Consider the following 18,189-nt stretch of genomic DNA (forward strand, 5'->3'; position numbering starts at 1 on the left):
TCTGTTGTGAATAACCGTTCCAGAGAAAGTGTCAAATAAATTAAAAATTAGATATGTTCTTACCTTGTATCTTGTACTGTGTGTGTGTTATGAATGAACACCCAGCTCTCACAATAATCTATTTAACTCACTAACACTAATTTAATTCAATCTGACGTAATTTATTGTGAGATCTGGGTGTTAATTTAGCTACTGTATGATTTTTTGTTAAACCTTTGTCAAATAAATGTCTGCCCACGTCATCCGTGCACCTGATGAAAATGTTTTCATCATGAAAGCCTGGTGAGGCGAGGTTACCCAGTTTGTAGTGCCTGTGTGACCTCTCCTTCTTTAATGTATTCCTTGGCTGTGTAGTTTGCTCACCGTGGAGGAGGAGGAGGAGGAGGAGTAATGCTACCCTCTAGAGGTGGAGAGTGGAGGCACACTGGCACAGCCATCTTCACTGTAAAGTGACAGAACACATTCACATTGCAACACAACACAACACGACAGGTTTACAAGGAAGCTGCCACAAAGTAAGACATGAACCTTTTAAACCTAATGACCTTTTTAACTTGTGTTTAAGTTTAAAGAAACAAGGATACAAAGTGGGAAGTTATGTTCTTAATTCTCTATATTGTGTTTATAGAGATAGTTTAGGGAGAAATTCAATATTAATCTACACATTAAAACACTTATTATATGGTCATTATATGTGTGTGTGTGTGTGTGTGTGTGTGTGTGTGTGTGTGTGTGTGTGTGTGTGTGTGTGTGTGTTGAGCCCATAATTATACTTATGTTGCATTCATTTGTGACAAGCTGTGAGCTTGTAGATGGCTAATAATAATAATACATTGGTTTTACAAACACAGGATATGATGTTATTATCCAAAGTGCCTTGGCTTGGACTTTGCATGTTCTGTGGCTCTGTATGTGAAATACTGTATACTGTATGAAACAACAAGATCCATTCTAGGGCTATGGGCGTCCTCCTCCCTGAGCCAAGCTTGTGCCTAATCACATACCTAATAATAATAATAATAATAATAATATATGCCCAAAATAGGGGGGGATAGCAAAAGCAGATGCATGTATTTTACCACCTCCCCGTGCAGTATTGTATCCATCACTGTGGGTGTGTGTGTGTGTGTGTGTGTGTGTGTGTGTGTGTGTGTGTGTGTGTGTGTGTGTGTGTGTGTGTGAATGCAAACAGTAGGCCTACTGCACGTTTCATTTGAAAACGTATACCGTTGCTGTCAGGTGGAAATCTTGTATAACCCTTCCTTTTTATTATTATTATTATTAGTAGTAGTAGTAGTAGTAGTAGTAGTAGTAGTAGTAGTAGTAGTAGTAGTAGTAGTAGTAGTAGTAGTAGTAGTAGTAGTAGTAGTAGTAGTAGTAGTAGTAGTATTAGTAGTATTAGTAGTAGTATTAGTAGTATTATTATACAATTAAACAATTATTTGTATGACTATCCAACAGCCGGCGATACTTCAATGTGGTGCTGCTTATCTCATCAGAACACTGGACTAAAGTTGGACCTGTGTGCGACTGATTGCGTTCTACTGCAGTGAGCCAACAGCACCACCCTTCATTAGACTAGGGTGACTAGGTTAAAAAACCTAGACGGGGACCCTTAAACCTCTGTACTTACTGGGTATGATTCTATTTTTTATGCATTTGATGTATTACCATGTGTTGTTTCCGCTTACTGTAAATCACTCTGGATTCAATTAAATGCCTAAATTGTAAATTGTATACTTCAAATGCCAAAAATAAAGGTTTAACATTTTTTGCTAGTTTTCAAAATATTTTATAAACAAGCGCATCAAATACTTTTTTTGATTAAATGAATTATTTAGTATCAGTTAAATTCTTTATTAACAAATCAGTCTGGATCCCAGCCTAGCCCTGACTCCCCACTTTGAAAACCACCAATCTACATTCCTGCCTGGCATTCACCAGAAACTATGCTTATACACTAGACTATAGAGTGCTATGTCCACATCAAATGCTATCTAAGTTGTATAAGTTGAGCCTTTGCATACGCCTGTAAGGTCGCCGAGGCTAGGACAAGTGCTACGGCCATAGCAAATATACTTAAGAAGTATATTTTGTATTGTTATGCCAATACTTGTATATATGTACTTTTTTACTCGAGTATAATTTCACATAAAACATCTGAGTACATCCACCACATACAGTAGCTGCCAGCGGGGAGAGTCTAGCCGGGGTAAAACCTGAGTGGAATAGTAAGAGAGTGGCGACACGCTTTGATTTCGCCGCAAAGCAGGTGCTATATATAGTTCCAAACATTAGAACTATCCCATTGAGATAGAATGAGCACTTCCGCATTCCATTGACGCATGCTCCAACACATTCCAACACTAGTGTGTCGTCGTCGTCCCCCCCCCCCTCGCTTTACCACTCACTGACTGTGATGTCCTCTCCTTTCAGGTGCGAACATGTACCTTCCAGGCTGTGTCCTGGTGGTATTGAGTGTGTATGCAGACCCAGCGCTGGCTTACAGCAACGGTCGTGTGTCCGTGGCGTGTGCAGACATGGTACCTCAACACGGCTACGAGCCACAGGTTGACCCACCTCCATACGACGTCCTGGTAGACACCACCACGTTCAGTCCACACAGCAACATCACCGGTAACACCGTTTACCATTTTCACCTCTCAATCTTTATCTTTATCATTACCATCGCTGTCAAGTATTATAGAAACCTTGTACTGTATGTCCAAAACTGTAACTTTTTCAGGAAAAGGAAAACATTTTCAGAAACCTGCCTAAACAGGCAAACAGCCAAACAGCCTTTCTCTTCCAAGAATATTAGAATGCTGAAATAATAACAAAAAATCTGTAGTATTGTCCCCAAAAGTATATTTGTCTTCACAGTCTGTTCAAAAACAACAACAATAACACACAACCACATACGGTAGCACAAAACAACGTATCACACGACACAACTATATGACAATATGCAAAAGAATAATATTCCTCACCCAACCTTCAAGTCTGGAAGCCACAGCAGGTTTAGGTTTTAGGTTTATTTAGCACATAGTATAAAAAATAGACAATACATATCAAAGAACAAAAATGCAATGCAAGGAAAGGAAGAAGCCAGCTGGCTTATTTGGAATCCTTTCCTGTATGGAAGAGGTCATTGATTAAGCAGATTAAAAGTTCATTAAGAACAATTCTTTCCCCTTTTCTCTCTCTACCCAGTGACATTATCCACCTCCGCCTCAACACACTTCAAAGGTTTCCTGATGGAGGCAAGGGATGCTGGGGCATGTAGTACTCCTGCAGTGAATGCTGGGAGGTGTAGTTCTCCTGCTGTGGGTTCCTTCAGCCTGGTGGACCCCAGCACCACCCAGCTGCTGACTTGTGGCCAAACACAGGTACACACACCCTGGACACGCACGCACGCACGCGTGCTGATATACAAGCTCACAACTTGTAGATCAGCAATTTTTATTTTATTTTTTAATAAAATATTGTCATATCGCCCAGCCCTAGATGCCATGGCAGATCATTCTCAACATCAAACCGAGAAATGAGAAACAAAAACATATAAAAACAAACACAACTAATTTAAAATCACTCATTTCAAAGTTCAAATGTCAGGAGAGTAGAGCTGCACACAGAACCTACAGCGAGTGTTTTAGTAATGAATGGTGTCATTTATACCACTAAACGTTCTTCTTTCCACATGCAACCAAACCTGAGACACTTCACCATATGGCTGTGAAGCCTCACTGTGAAAACCCTCTCTGTGGGGTTATTACACCACGTCGGTCACAGCCACAAATTACTGTCCAAATACGTTTTCTGTGTCATTTTTAATAACTCGTTTTTGCAGGTGTTTGTGGGAAATTGTGGCATGCTGAATTGAAACCCTGTCATTTTAAAGGCATCTGGAGTTAGTCACAGGAGCGGTCACAAAAAGACCACGGTGCAAGCGGTTTGGATGGCTGCAGAGAACCCTCCCGAAAGCGTACAATTCTTGTGAGTGTTCTTTATTTCTTTTTGTTATAATCGGCTACACTATTCTCATTTGAAGACATACAGTTATTAGAGCCTGGCTGACTAATATGTCGGGCCGTTATCGGACCTTTCTCATGGCATCTTATCCTTGCAGTGTAACGGTGGTGTCTGTCTTATCCTTGCAGTGTAACGGTGGTGTCTGTCTTATCCTTGCAGTGTAACGGTGGTGTGTGTCTTATCCTTGCAGTGTAACGGTGGTGTCTGTCTTATCCTTGCAGTGTAACGGTGGTGTGTGTCTTATCCTTGCAGTGTAACGGTGGTGTCTGTCTTATCCTTGCAGTGTAACGGTGGTGCACAGCTACAAGTCTTACTGGGTGAGGCTTCCAGGTCCGGTGGTCTCTCTGAAAGGAGCCCCTGCCAGTGCCAGTCCAAGGACGGCGCCCCCTGTGGCCACCAGCGCCCCCAGCACCACCTCCTCCACCCCTCTGACCACTGCTGTAAGGCAATATCCATGCATTTTCTTTAAAAACAAAACATTTGTGTGTATGTATTTGAGAGCACGGCATAAACAGTCTATAGAAACACAAAAGATGCAACCAATTCCACTAATTACACACACAAACACACACACACACACACACACACACACACACACACACACACACACACACACGGCACAGCACAGCACAGGACATTACTAATCGATTTTTTAATAAATGATCAATTATCAATCTTTTTTCTGTTGCACTCCTCCTCCTCCTCCTCCTCATCCTCCTCCTCCTCCTCCTCCTCCTCCTCCTCCTCAGTTCTCGTCAGAGGGGTGTGGCACCAGGAAGTCATGTCTCAGGGACCCGGCAGGATGTGACCCGGCCTCCGACCACTACTGCTACTTCCTGTCGTTCAGTGAGGACGCTCCGGCGGGGACCAGCGTCACGTTCGAGCTGAGCGGGCCCGCCGACGGATACGTGTCCTTCGCCCTGTCCCTGGACAAGTGGATGGTAGGCAGGGTGGCCAAGTACCTGAACATCCCACCAGGCGTCCCTTATCTCCAAGAAAAATAAGGGGCACGCAGAAAAAGTCACAGTCGCACTTATTATGTACAGTTTTCACTTCACGTGTAAAGTAACTAAGTATATGTACTCAAGTGCTGTGCAGCGGTAGAAAGTATAATTAAGTACATTTATTTACTTGAGTACTTGTACTTAACTCATGTATTTATTTGACAGGGACAATGCTCATTAATCAACACGTCAGTTTTGTTGTGTTGTTTGTGTATTTCGCAGGGAAATGATGACGCGTATCTGTGTGTGAGAGACGGAGACGCAGTTCACATCAGTCCTGCATATATCACTGGACGCACTACCCCTGCACTGGAACCTGAGGTACCACGCACGCACGCACGCATGCACGCACTCACGCACGCACTCATGCACGCACGCACGCGTGGATTGTGTGCACTCTGACTCAGCCATACAAACGGCCCGGGTCAAGAGAAAGAACACAGATATTTACATGTATATGATATTGTAGCATAAAGAGTACAGGTATTGTATATACATAAGGTGAAAAAAGGGTTAAACTGTGATAAACTGGGACGAACTGTGATACACTTGGTTAAACTGGGTTGAACTTGGTTAAACTGGGTTGAACTTGGTTGAACTGGGTTAAACTGTGACAAACTGTGATAAACTGGGTTGAAATGTGACAAACTGTGATAAACTGGGTTGAACTGGGTTGAACTGTGACAAACTGTGATAAACTGGGTTGAAATGTGACAAACTGTGATAAACTGGGTTGAACTGGGTTGAACTGTGATAAACTGGGTTGAACTGGGTTGAACTGTGATAAACTGGGCTGTGTGTGTGTGTGTTTTCAGGACTCTCTGTGGGGGCGAGCCTGGAGACTGTCCGACGGCATCATCCAGTGTCGTTTCCATAGAAACATCCTCCCCCAGCAAGAGAACAGGTTCCCCTTAAACCACACCTACTTCCTGTTTCTGGCCTACGGCAAAGCTCACCATGGTGAGTGTGTTAGTGTGTGAGTGTGTGTGTGTGTGTGTGTGTGTGTGTGTGTGTGTGTGCGTGCGTGCGTGTGTGCGTGCACATGTGTGAATGGTTGCAGCATGGTTTGAGAACCAACTCTGACTTACTCATACAGATAGAAACACTGACATGTTGGAGAAGCAACAAGGGCCACACCTGATCCCGACCACTCCATATCATACTGTAGCGGTCAATCTTTGTACCTCCCGCCTTCTTACATCTTATGAAAAAGGAGACCCTTCCACACACACATACAAACACAGGCACATGCACGCACACACTAAGCCCTACATACTTCTCGTACGACAAATAGCGAATCTACAAGTACATCTATCCTATACAAACAACTAATTATAGCATCTAATCCACAGGCACGTCTACAAGCTCACAACATAGGAGAACTGAAGTTCACAGTTCCAGTTTGAGTGTTTCACTTTAAACAGTATACAGTGGGTTCAAAGACTGCACTTCCCAGAGTGTATTTTAACCACAGAATCAATGAATCACCTCTTTATTATAGTCCCAAGTAAGTGACTCCATCCATACCACCGTGTGTGTGTGTGTGTGTGTGTGTGTGTGTGTGTGCGCGTGTGCACACAAGCATGCACACAAGCGTGCATGCATGCAAATCAGCCTTTGTGCGTGCATGTGGTGGTGACTCACTCTCTCTCTCTCACACACACCCCAAATAATTGGCAAAACACTATGATTTGGCCTGGGCCATGGCTCAGTGGTCCAGGCACCTTGGCTGGTAATCCAGTCTGCATGTCTTCCCTCCATAAAAATATATAAAATAAAGGCGAAAGACACAAAAAAAAACAAAAAAAACCCACTACGATTTAAATGATAATATAACATTGATATAAAAAAAAGCGATAAAAATATATAAGAACTTAAATTGTTGTTTCCACTGATCCCAATCTGAGACCCATTCGGTTAAAAAAGGTGAGAAATAATACATTTTCCTTTAGCTTTTGCCTCTGGGGCAAACACTGTAGAGATTACACTGATCCAAGCCGGAACACAATTGCTGTGATTTTCTGGATTTCTGGATGTCAAATATTTTCGCCATCGGTCCAAATGTCTAACGAGGTTATTAAAAAAAAAAGAAAAAGGAATGTGTCGTGATGCGACACATTTTTGCTACCTTTTTCTGACACTGTACTATAATGAAGTATAGGGCGTTGATTAATGTATAAATAAAATACAGTAAAATAAAAATCCTTAAAGTTGAAATATGAAGATACAAAGGTTTCTGTCCGACAGCGATTATAATGAAAATGTGACTCTCTTCCACAGGTCTGATCTACAGACACGAGCGCCAGCCTCTGATCTCCAGCGATCAAACCCTGATCACCGGACCGTCACGTGATCTGACCGGTTCCCACTCACCACTGCTCATCAAAATGCACGGTTTGTTCACCACAGTGTTGTTTTGGCATAGGTTTCACTTAGTTCTAGTCACATTTTAGTGTTTAGTGGGTTTAACACCGGGGCTCCACCGGGCGCGTTGCGTCTCCGTCGCGTGCGTCAAAAAAACGAACTGGGGCAATTTTAATGCAGTCACGCAACGCGGGCAGTGGAGCCACCCTTCATTGATTAAAAAGGGAACATTCCGTGACGGAGACGCGACGCTGACGCGCCCGGTGGAGCCCCGGTGTAACCCTAACACCGTTTCGAAAAAAAAAGAAGTGTCCTTCAATGTGCATGTTAATCTAAGCACCCATAGGGTGCAAGAAAAATGTCTGGCCCATGGACTATGCATGTGTTCACAGGGGTACTGATGCTGTGTGCTTGGATGGTGCTGGTCAGCACAGGAGTGCTGGTGGCTCGACATTACAAAGAGCAGTGGACACACACCACACTGCTGGGACACAAGCCCTGGTTCCAGGTCCGAATGATGTCTGCTTTCATCTAGTTTATTTATTATTATTTTTCTTTTTTTCATATTATTCTTTGGGAAAAGAATATATGATATTTTATCACCCCGTCTTTAATAAACAGAAAATAAATGTTCAGGTGGGTTGACAATTTTATCCAATCAGGAAAGTGTCCATTTATCAGCTTCAATATTATGTTCCAGTTCCAAAGTCATAGTTTACAATTTCACTTGTTCCTGAAAAACTGGCCTTACCGACCTGAACATATGGCATCCCGAGCCCTAGTTACTGAACAAACACTCTATAGCAAAGATTACTGTCACAATATATAGCTATTTAAAACGTATTGTAACAAAAAATGTAAACATAAAAACTGCTAAACATCTAATTGTTGCTCTAGGTGCATCGAGGGCTGATGGTGCTGGCTGTGAGTGTGACCTGTGCAGCGTTCATTCTGCCTTTCATATACAGAGGAGGATGGAGTCAGGTAACCGTAACTAGTCTACTGTATCAATAGAATACATCAGTGGTTTTCAACCAGTGGTCCGGGACCACCAGTGGTCCTTGAGGGGGTTCCAGGTGGTCCCCAGCCTAAATGATAGATCTTTATCTCTTACCACTCTTACACTGTATACCACATCAATACAGCATGGAACTGTGGACAGAATCTTCCAACGACAATAAAATAGTCTTTAGTTTTGGGTCTGAGAGGCTAAATGTCATCAAATGGTGGTCCGTTGCTCAAATGACGAATAAATAATGGACCTTGATGTGAAAAGGGTTGAAATGACATGAGACATGAGTTTTCCACCTGACCGGCTCCTTATGACTGTGGGGGACTTGTGTGTATACTCACCCTCACTGGCAGGCATCTTGTGTGTGTGTGCGTGCATGTGTGCGCCCATGTGTGTGTGTGTGTGTGTGTGTGTGTGTTCCACCTGTCCACCCATCTGTCTGGCTGTTCGACTCATCTCGAACAATACCAGAATCCTCTCTGCTCTGCATGTTCTCTGCTTCCTGTGTGTGTGTGTGTGTGTGTGTGTGTGTGTGTGTGTGTGTGTGTGTGTGTGTGTGCGCGTGTCTAAGAATGGGTGACTCAGTGTCAGCGTGACATGCTGTTTGTCGGAGAGAGAGAGTGGTTGACAGTAACTAAGTTACTAACTTTTACTTGAGTACTGTATACTCAGATATATTAATAACATATATACAATAATTAGAAAATGTACTTTGTAATGTGTGTGTGTGAATACTGGAGCATTTACTTGGGCAGTACATACATAGGCCTATACTTTGTCCACCACTGTGGGTGACACCGGTGGCAGTAGAGACAGTGGAGTGTGTGACAGTGCTAAATGCAGTCCACACAGCCAGACTAGTGTCATTGCTTGCTGTGAGTGAGTCAGTGCAGGCTAACACACCAACCAGTGGATTAGCTGCCTGGTTTTTGAGTGGTGCATGGCCGCTCCTAAACACAGCTATGTCTGTCCCTGGCCCTGTGTCCGTCCGAGTACGGAAATTCACTCAGTTCAGATGGGTCTGATTTTTTATATAGCCGTCTGATCCCTCTGATCACGTGGAGTGGTCTAGCAGCGCCTTTAGACAATTTTACCACCATTAACATTTCCCTTCATATAGCTCTTCAGACAACGAGGGAAATGGAAAGAATCAGAGAGTATCTCTCACCTAATCAGAGACGTAGTATTGTCCGTGGTGACGATGGCAACTACTATTAAGGCTTTGAACCACTTTGGTTTTTAAGCTCAACTTAAAACTGAGTGTGACAAAGCTAGTCACAAGTCACAACACAGGCAGTTGTTCTCAAGTAGGCTGTTTATTCCTCCTAAGCCAGGGAATTGGTCATCAAACACTATCTCCATCATTAACAGGAGCCTAAACTAAAGTGTAACAAGTCAGTGTCCTCAATGTGAATCCTCTAACCTCAACTAAACAGTCACCATGTGACATTAAACATCAAATTATAACAGGCAGGAATGTGTAGTATTGTGTGGCTCTGTCTGGACCCAGCCTCTCACTGCAACAGAGAACACAAGCACATTAGCTTCCTTATATACACAGCAGCTGTCCTTCATTTAATTGACACAATATGCTGCAGGTGCGCCTGTCTGTGAGCAGCCCTGTCACCCCCCACTCACAGATACCTTGATCCCGCCCCCTGCTACACTGAACTTAACTTAAAACCGAGCCCCCTAACTGAGCCCCCCCCCCCCCCCCCCCACAACTGCGCTCAAGTCTAGTCAAGATCACGTGGGCCTTGTACAGAGTCCACTACTCAGTGTAGCAAGGCAGACGGGCCTTGTACAGAGTCCACTACTCAGTGTAGCAAGGCAGACGGCAGACGGGCCGTCTGGCCATCGGGCAGCTACTGGACCAGTCCAGTAGCTGTTATTTTACTCGGTTTGTCGCTGAACATTTGATTTCCTATTGACGTTTGAGGTAACGATATAACGGGTGCTAGACATATAGCAGGGCGTCTTTAGATGGTGATGTGTTTTAATGAGCCTGGCCTGCTCTCTCCTCTCATTCGTCGATGGTGTGTGACTGTACAAGGCCCCTGTGATCTGGCCACAGCAGATCCTGCATGCCTTTGTGTAAAGACCGGTTCACAGGATATTGAACATCACTGTGGTACATCACTTAAGATGGTATGGACAACTGTGTTGTGTTTTAAGCCTTGTATTGTTCCTGTGCACACATGAACATTTGGGCAAGGAGAGGATGAGGCTTCACGGCTATGTTTTTTCCCTATAAGACAGAAACGCATAATTACAATCCAAACACGAGGAGCTGGATGAACCGCGAGGTTCCCAGTTCGATCCCGGGATACTGGCTGAACCCCTCCCAAAGTGCATGTTGGTGCCTTGCATGGTTTCGCCATCGGTGTAACGGGTGTATGAATGTGTGTGTGAATGCCAATGGGTGAATGTACAGTAATGCACAATCTATGAAAAGTGATTTGGATAAAAGCGCTATATATATATTTACCACTCATGACATCACATTTATCAATTGACAACAATTAGGTATACATAAAAATCATTAGCACTCCAAGGGGGACTGGATGGGTAAGCCTATCACTATATATAGCATTAATAGCACTAAAGCAAACATTATGACAAACATCCAAGTAACATTCAATATTCTCAATAGGTTAGTGATTACGGGTGCAGTACGTTAGTTAGACTAGTCATTGGTCCGACAAACGACAACCCACCTCAAACCCTAACCTAACCATAACCGCAAGCACGGGAGCAGACGCTAGTCCGACATGCGTCCGCATGTCGGACTAATGCTCCGTCAAATTTACATGTGGTCCCCAGTGATTACTGCATTTCCATGAATACTACAATAAGTACATTATGTGCTGCACATTACACACAATCTTTATACAGTTTGGAGACAAACAGGTAGCTGTATAACATAACATTCATCACAATGTGAATAGTTGCTGCGAGAGTGAGGTCTAGCCAACACCAACTCGGGATTAAAAGGCAACACATAAGAGAGCATATGAAAACAGTGATGAACAGTGAACTCACTTCATCAAGTCATAACCAAGGCCTAGCTGGTCGGAGACTCCAGGACAGGCCTCGCAGGTGCAGTTGTTGTTGCTGTCAAACAAGAACTGAAAGGACAGGCAGCATAATATGATATTCTGTATAATAATTATACAATATAGCAGAGGAGAGGATCAAAAGAGCATCAAAAGAAGATGCATTTACACCCACCATCCCCCCTTCCATCCCAAAACCAACCCTGAAGTCTTCTTATACCTCCTCCTACGAACTTGTAGTTTCGTTGCGGCCACTAGATGGCCCCATTGCAACATGTCCCAGTAATAATTCATTCAACAGTTACATGTGTGCATTTTCAAACCAACAGAAGTATATGTTTTAATGTATGCTGACAGGGTTAGAATCACTTTCATGAGTGCTGCTGCTGAATTGCAGTGAATGGCAAATCGAGTGGCAATGTGAGTGGCAAAGTGAGTTTAACATTGTATAACGTTGTTAAATGCAATCATATAGGACTTTTCTGTTTGGATGTATGGACTATCAAAGTAAGAAAGTAGTTTTTTGCCACTCAGTAGGCATTCCCACATAACTTCCGGGTTTGATGATGATGTCACACACATACCCTCTATACCTGAGTAACGGGCGTGTGCGTATTGTGAATACTTACTAAGTATGTGAGTACTAATCTGTGTGTGTGTGTGTGTGTGTTTATGTTGTCATGCAGCGTGCAGGTGCTCATTCCTACACAGGATGTAGTGTCATGGTTCTGTCCATCGTCCAACCAGTCATGGCCGTGTTCCGACCCGCTCCAGAATCCTCCCGGTAAGACTAGACGTATATATACCCCTCCCAAGTAACACTTCACCTGATTTACGCCAGTGTTGTGTTTGGCAGCACATTTAGATTTTAGTTTTAGTCCTAGTCTCAATAGTTTTCATTTAGTTTTAGTCGACTAAATATCATAAGATTTTAGCCGACTAAAATGTATTTTGGTGGGCGTTGATGTTTTTACACTTCTACAAGCTCGACGCGTTGTGAGCTTGTAGATCGGCTATTTTCAGCATGCAACCAAGTGTACAATGACTTATACCGGATCTCTTGTCCTAACATTTTAGTTTAGTTTTTATTTGTTGACGAAATTGTCAGTATATTTAGTCATCATGGCTTAGTTTTTATGTAGTTTTTGTCAGTGAAATAAGGTAGTCGATGAACATTTTTCGTCATAGTATTAATCAACGAAAACACTGATTTACGCTCCATAGAATGTAGCGAGAAGCTCACAACCACCTCAGTGCAGCAAACTACATGTATATAAATCAAGCTTTTTTAGGTCTCCTGATTCCAAGACACAGTATTCCTTCGTTCCCTCTGACTGCAGGCGCTTCCTGTTCAACTGGATGCATCTGGCGACAGGCAGCGCGGCACAGATCCTGGCTGGTGAGCATGAGGCGGAATTATTCATGATTGATGGAGCAGCAATCCTATGTCGCCATAGAGAGGAAAGTGGCCTCAATAATAGTTGTTTTTAGTGTTCACAGGAAAACATCATGATTGAAGATGTCTTCTAGTCTCTCATGAATGATCTCTCTCTGATTATCTTGCCTCTCCTCTCCTCTCAGTGGTCAGTATCTTCCTGGGTGTTACCCAGCAGGCCTTGCTGTTGGCAGGGGGCTGGTGCACCTGTGTGCTGGGCGGGTGGTTGCTGTGGATTGTTCTGACAGACCTGGTGCTCCTCATCCACTCTCAGATGTGCAGGATGACAGGTACGTGTATAGACTTTTTACTTTAAATGCTTAGTATGAGGTATAAAGTACAGCAGCCTTGTGTTCATTTATGCAACAGAATGTTTGGGTATTGGGTAAGACTGGCGTTTATGTATCTTTCAGGAACTTTCACTGCTTCGTCTCAACAATTACTCTATGGCTCTGGTCTCAGCCACCACAGTGTATTTTTTGACATTCCGTTTTAATGTTGCCACTACTGTTGGAACAGCCAAAAACTACACAGGTTCCTCCCCGATGTTCTGGGCATCTTTGTAAAGTTAGTGTTAGTGAAAAGCAGGTAAAAGAGTAACGTTTGAGCAGACTGACATCAGTCACTCTACCATTCAATGTAGTAGAAGACCTGCGAGTTTACACTGCATATATGTCGTCTCCGCCTACAGGAAATACGTTTGCTGTGACCATGAGATGGATGGATGTGGGAAGTTGTAAACGGCTTGAAAATGTCAGCCTTTTATACATTAGTCATTTAATGGTATGACATTTGTAACATTCATTTGCATTCCATAGAAGCCAGCATGTCTGCTATGTAAGCATGTAACACACCGCAAATAGGTGATGTTGCTGCCATTAAGATTCACGCGCATCTGAAGTGGTCAAACTAGATGTTCAGAATCATCTTCCATGGGATAAACCCTAATGGTCTCAGCAGATATTTCATAAAAGCTTTCATCCTAATAACCTGAACTTAAATACTACAGGGAGGAGGCCGGGGAGGTGGGGGACATGTCACGCCAACGCTGTACAAACTGCTTTGACAGCTCAGCATGTAGAATGAGTAGTGAGCTGAGGCTGCTTAAGAAGACCGTCTGATTTGCACTGAGGGAATTTGGGGCGTGAGTGAGATTAGATAGCGTGTAGCGAATGAGAGTGAAGGGAGTTGACGTGGAGAGACAGCTAGCTGATTCAAAGGAGCTGAATGAATTACTATTAGAGAATGAATGAAGGGAGGACCGGGGTAATATATTATTATAAACCTTCTGACTTCCATGTCTCAATGAACTATCGCTGTGCTGGATTTATTGTTGTTGTTGATCTGTTGTTCACAGGAAGTGGTGAGGACAAAGAGAGCTTGTTATCCCGTCCAGAGCGTCACAAACACCAAGGGGTGAGTGTCACACATCCCAAACACACAAGGTCTGCAACAGTATACACTGTTTATTAAAATAATCCTCACTGAATATACTGTAAATAGCAGATCTACAAGCTCACAACGCTTTGCAATCTGCTGTTTTCTGCGAAGGATTTCTCCAGAATGCGGAATCAAACTAACCGATTTAATTAAAACAACATCAAATGGTAAATTAGTTAATCAATCCCTTTTGTACGACACCTTTGTGTGCGGGCAAGTATAATCGATTTTTCGATCAATGGAAAAAGTCACTAATCAATAGCTGCAGCTCTACTCAGGGCCGGTTCTAGGCATAGGCGAACTAGGCGGTCGCCTAGGGCCTCAACCACTGAGGGGGCCTCGTCACAGGGAGAAGATTTTTTTTTTTCATGTATCCCTTACATAGGCTACTGGCCACATGTGGCCCCCACCTAGCTTCTTAATTTTGATCTCAAAGTGCACCAGATTGAAGCATTTTCATGGCAAATTTACAATTTTTATCCGGCGTGGCAAAGCAGGAGGGGGGGGGCCTCTGTATAATATGTTGCCTAGGGCCTCAAAAGGCCTAGAACCGGCACTGATGGTCGGGGGGGTAGGACCAAGGGATTTGGGATTTGTTTATAAACATTTTGGTATTTGTTTATAAACATTTGTGATTTGTTTATAAACATTTGTGATTTATTTATAAACATTTTGGGATTTGTTTATAAACATTTGGGATTTGTTTACAAACATTTGGGATTTGTTTATAAACATTTGGGATTTGTAAGTCTCATGGGGGGGGGGTAGGACCACTACCAGTTTACCTGTAGTAAGTCTCATGGTCGGGGGGGTAGGACCAAGGGATTTGGGATTTGTTTATAAACATTTTGGTATTTGTTTATAAACATTTGTGATTTGTTTATAAACATTTGTGATTTGTTTATAAACATTTGTGATTTGTTTATAAACATTTTGGGCTCTGTATAATATGTTGCCTAGGGCCTCAAAAGGCCTAGAACCGGCACTGGCTCTACTGTAGGAATTGTGTTCTAACTTGATTACCGTAATTGTCCACAAAGAAAGTAACGGAGTAAAAAAAATATCCAACTCTGTGTGACATTATTCTGTCTCTTAGTATCCGTGTTATATAATTAGACCCTAAAAATAGCAGATCTACAAGCTCATATCGCGCCACCGAGTGGCGCGCTACGAGCTTGTAGGTCTGCTATTTTTGAAAAATCGAAGAACGACTGACATTTTTAGAATCTGATCTCAGGTCAGAATGGGTTATAATCAGACCAGTGTGTGTCCAGTGGAAACCTCGTATGAATCTGATCTCAGGTCAGAATGGGTTAAACTGTTGCTGCTGAGGACCCCCTGGAACCCCCCTGAATGTTCTGTCTGTCTGTCTGTCTGTCTGTCTGTCTGTCTGTCTCTCTCAGGTACAGTTTAAAACGGTGATGCTGGTGGTGTTCTTGGTTGGGCATGCAGTGTTCCTGGGTGTGATGGTGACCGCCATAATCCATCTATAACCTTAATCTTAAAAAAAAATAATAATAATAACTGTTTTTGCTACCTTTGTGTGTGACATTGTAGTTAGTATGACAAATTATAGCGCATTAATTTACCAAAGAAATATGACAAGTTGAAATTATGGTCAAGGTTTCTGCCCGACAGCAACGTTATTCAACTTACAGTACACATCTCACTGTTCAGAGTTCATCAGAATGTCTCCATGGCTCTTTATGCCGACAGTCCATGATTTGTTTATAGCTCATTATCGCATACTGTGTAGTATAACTTATAATGTTGTGTTTATTTATTTGTTAATCTATTATTTCATTCATTTATTTTCATGCTGCAGCATTTTGGCTGGATATGCCAATTGTAAGTGTGTTTTTTTTTAGAATCAGCTAGCCAATGGCAGGCAGGGTTGGCTTCTGGTCAGACTGAATTATTAAATACATGCATTTCCTTTTGGCAAATGTAGACTGTCTGACGTTATATTTATTTATGTATTTATTCCTTTTGTATAATATATAATCCAGTGTCCAGGTTGTCAAAAGTAAATTTTTATTTTAACCACGCCCTCTTCTTCTTCCGCCAAAAATAGCAGTTCTGGCTTAACCGTGCAGACGGTTTTCGCGAAAACTTGCCAATATGCTAAACGGTGAGGACGCGAAGCCCACGACCATTGGCCAAAGCGTGGCGCTATACTGTAGCACTGCATTGAAAATGCAAACTTTGAACAGGCATAGCTCATGAACGGTGAATCGAACCCCCGACTCCCACACAAGTGCTGAGATGTTTACCCCTGAGCCAAAAAGAGCCTGGACTTTAACCTTCAGGCAGTAAGTACCCACTTGTCACAATATGGAACAGCAGGGAGACCAATACAACAGTTGAGTTAGTTGTACATTCCGATGTCTGAACATTAATTTCACTCCTAAAGGGAGATGATAATCCACGTTCTTTCAGAGCGGTCTCAGAACCTTTTTCTCAGAACTTGTGCACCTGCAGATGTCCTGACTCAACTGTCCCAACAGTATTAGTTAACATACATTTAATTCAGTCATTTTTGTTCCTCTTTGTGTTTATTTTTAGGCTATAGCTGCTCGTTTATGCCATGTTGTAGCCATGGACTACAGACTGCAGTATCCTCAAAACATGTTAAGTTCAGACATTAATTTCCAAACACACATTTATTGAGATACATTTTTTTTTTATTGTTGCAATAATCTCTTCGAACACTGACGTGAATAAAACAAAGGCAACAATCCACCCTATGTTGAAGACTGCCATGAAGACTCACCCCCCCCCCCCCAAAACAGTTGTTTCACCTGCAGTATGGCCGTGGTATAGCAACCTTTGACTATTAGAGACTTTTGACATAAGAATACACAAAAATGTATTGGCATCTAATGATATGTCCTCATTATGCTCTTAAAAGTGTCATTTCACTGCGTCTTTAACTTGTCAAGACAAGCCTGAGCCCGTGAGCACACATCAGGCACATAAGAACGTGTGTGACGCAGGACACAAGGGGCAGTCCCAGCACATAAGGGGCGGTTCCAGGATGCATGAGGCGGGGACTAGGGGCCACAACATACTGGTCCCTGGTGAAACTTGTTGGGGGGGGGGGGGGGGGGGGGTTGACCTTTCTCACAGCAGGAGACTTTTTGTATTTTAGAACATCAGCAAAGCAAGTGTGGCCATTATAGTAATTTCTACTGAAACAATGGAAGCGTTAAATTACAAAAACATCATGAACGTTATGTCAAAGAGTTGTCACGCTGATGCCGTGCAAAGCTGCAGTTCCGACAATGTGGAACACTTATTTTGTAAATGACAACTCACAAAAAAACCAAACATTGATTAGAAGTTACATTTACAAGTATATAGCCATACCAGTGTCCCTTATTGAGGCCTAAAGGACTTGGGGAGCGACTAGTGGTGCAAAGTACAAACTGTAACCAATTAAATCTGTATTTAATGCCAGCGGGTGTGCGTGAGGCGAGCACGGACATGATAGTCCCACAGCCCTATTCCTAAACCTCATTGAAAAGACGCTTCCCATGGAAAACGCCTAGAAGCTATAGTGCAGTCGATGTGCTTTTTTGTGCGTTTTTTGTATCATTAAAGGGAACTAAAGTAGACAAAAGTGCCTTTGAAACAAGAGTCATTTCATATTTCTATCATGGCTAATACCCTTTTATATCATGAAGCAAAAATATTTGTGCTTGAATTTCCATATGAAAATAAGTCCACAACTGATTATGGAATATATCCCCGATGTTTGCTCAAAGTCATTCCTACCTCCAATGGTGGAATGTAACCAAGTAAATTTACTCAAGTAATAATAATTACTAAGTACAATTCTGTCGT

The 18,189-nt window shown here is 42.7% G+C and overlaps 1 protein-coding gene across 4 annotated transcripts; it reads left to right on the plus strand.

Annotated features, from left to right (window-relative positions):
• Window positions 1-456: 456 nt before the first annotated feature.
• On the plus strand, window positions 457-16,291 carry frrs1b (ferric-chelate reductase 1b). 4 transcript variants are annotated; one of them, XM_080794397.1, is made up of 17 exons: window positions 457-515; window positions 1,500-1,549; window positions 2,437-2,637; window positions 3,214-3,389; window positions 3,902-3,996; window positions 4,316-4,472; window positions 4,782-4,973; window positions 5,259-5,357; window positions 5,852-5,996; window positions 7,317-7,430; window positions 7,793-7,908; window positions 8,298-8,384; window positions 12,155-12,252; window positions 12,809-12,867; window positions 13,050-13,193; window positions 14,261-14,319; window positions 15,747-16,291. In XM_080794397.1, the coding sequence occupies exons 3-17, from the start codon at window positions 2,445-2,447 to the stop codon at window positions 15,834-15,836; spliced, it is 1,824 nt and encodes a 607-aa protein (XP_080650523.1). In that variant the 5' UTR covers window positions 457-515; window positions 1,500-1,549; window positions 2,437-2,444; the 3' UTR covers window positions 15,837-16,291. The 4 variants fall into 4 exon arrangements, with proteins under 4 accessions (XP_080650523.1, XP_080650520.1, XP_080650521.1 ...); XM_080794394.1 differs by having other exon boundaries at window positions 458-515; window positions 1,462-1,549; XM_080794395.1 differs by having other exon boundaries at window positions 461-515; window positions 1,462-1,636.
• Window positions 16,292-18,189: the final 1,898 nt, after the last annotated feature.

Source organism: Protomyctophum bolini (assembly GCF_963924005.1).
Source record: "Protomyctophum bolini genome assembly, chromosome: 21".
Lineage (NCBI taxonomy): Eukaryota > Metazoa > Chordata > Actinopteri > Myctophiformes > Myctophidae > Protomyctophum > Protomyctophum bolini.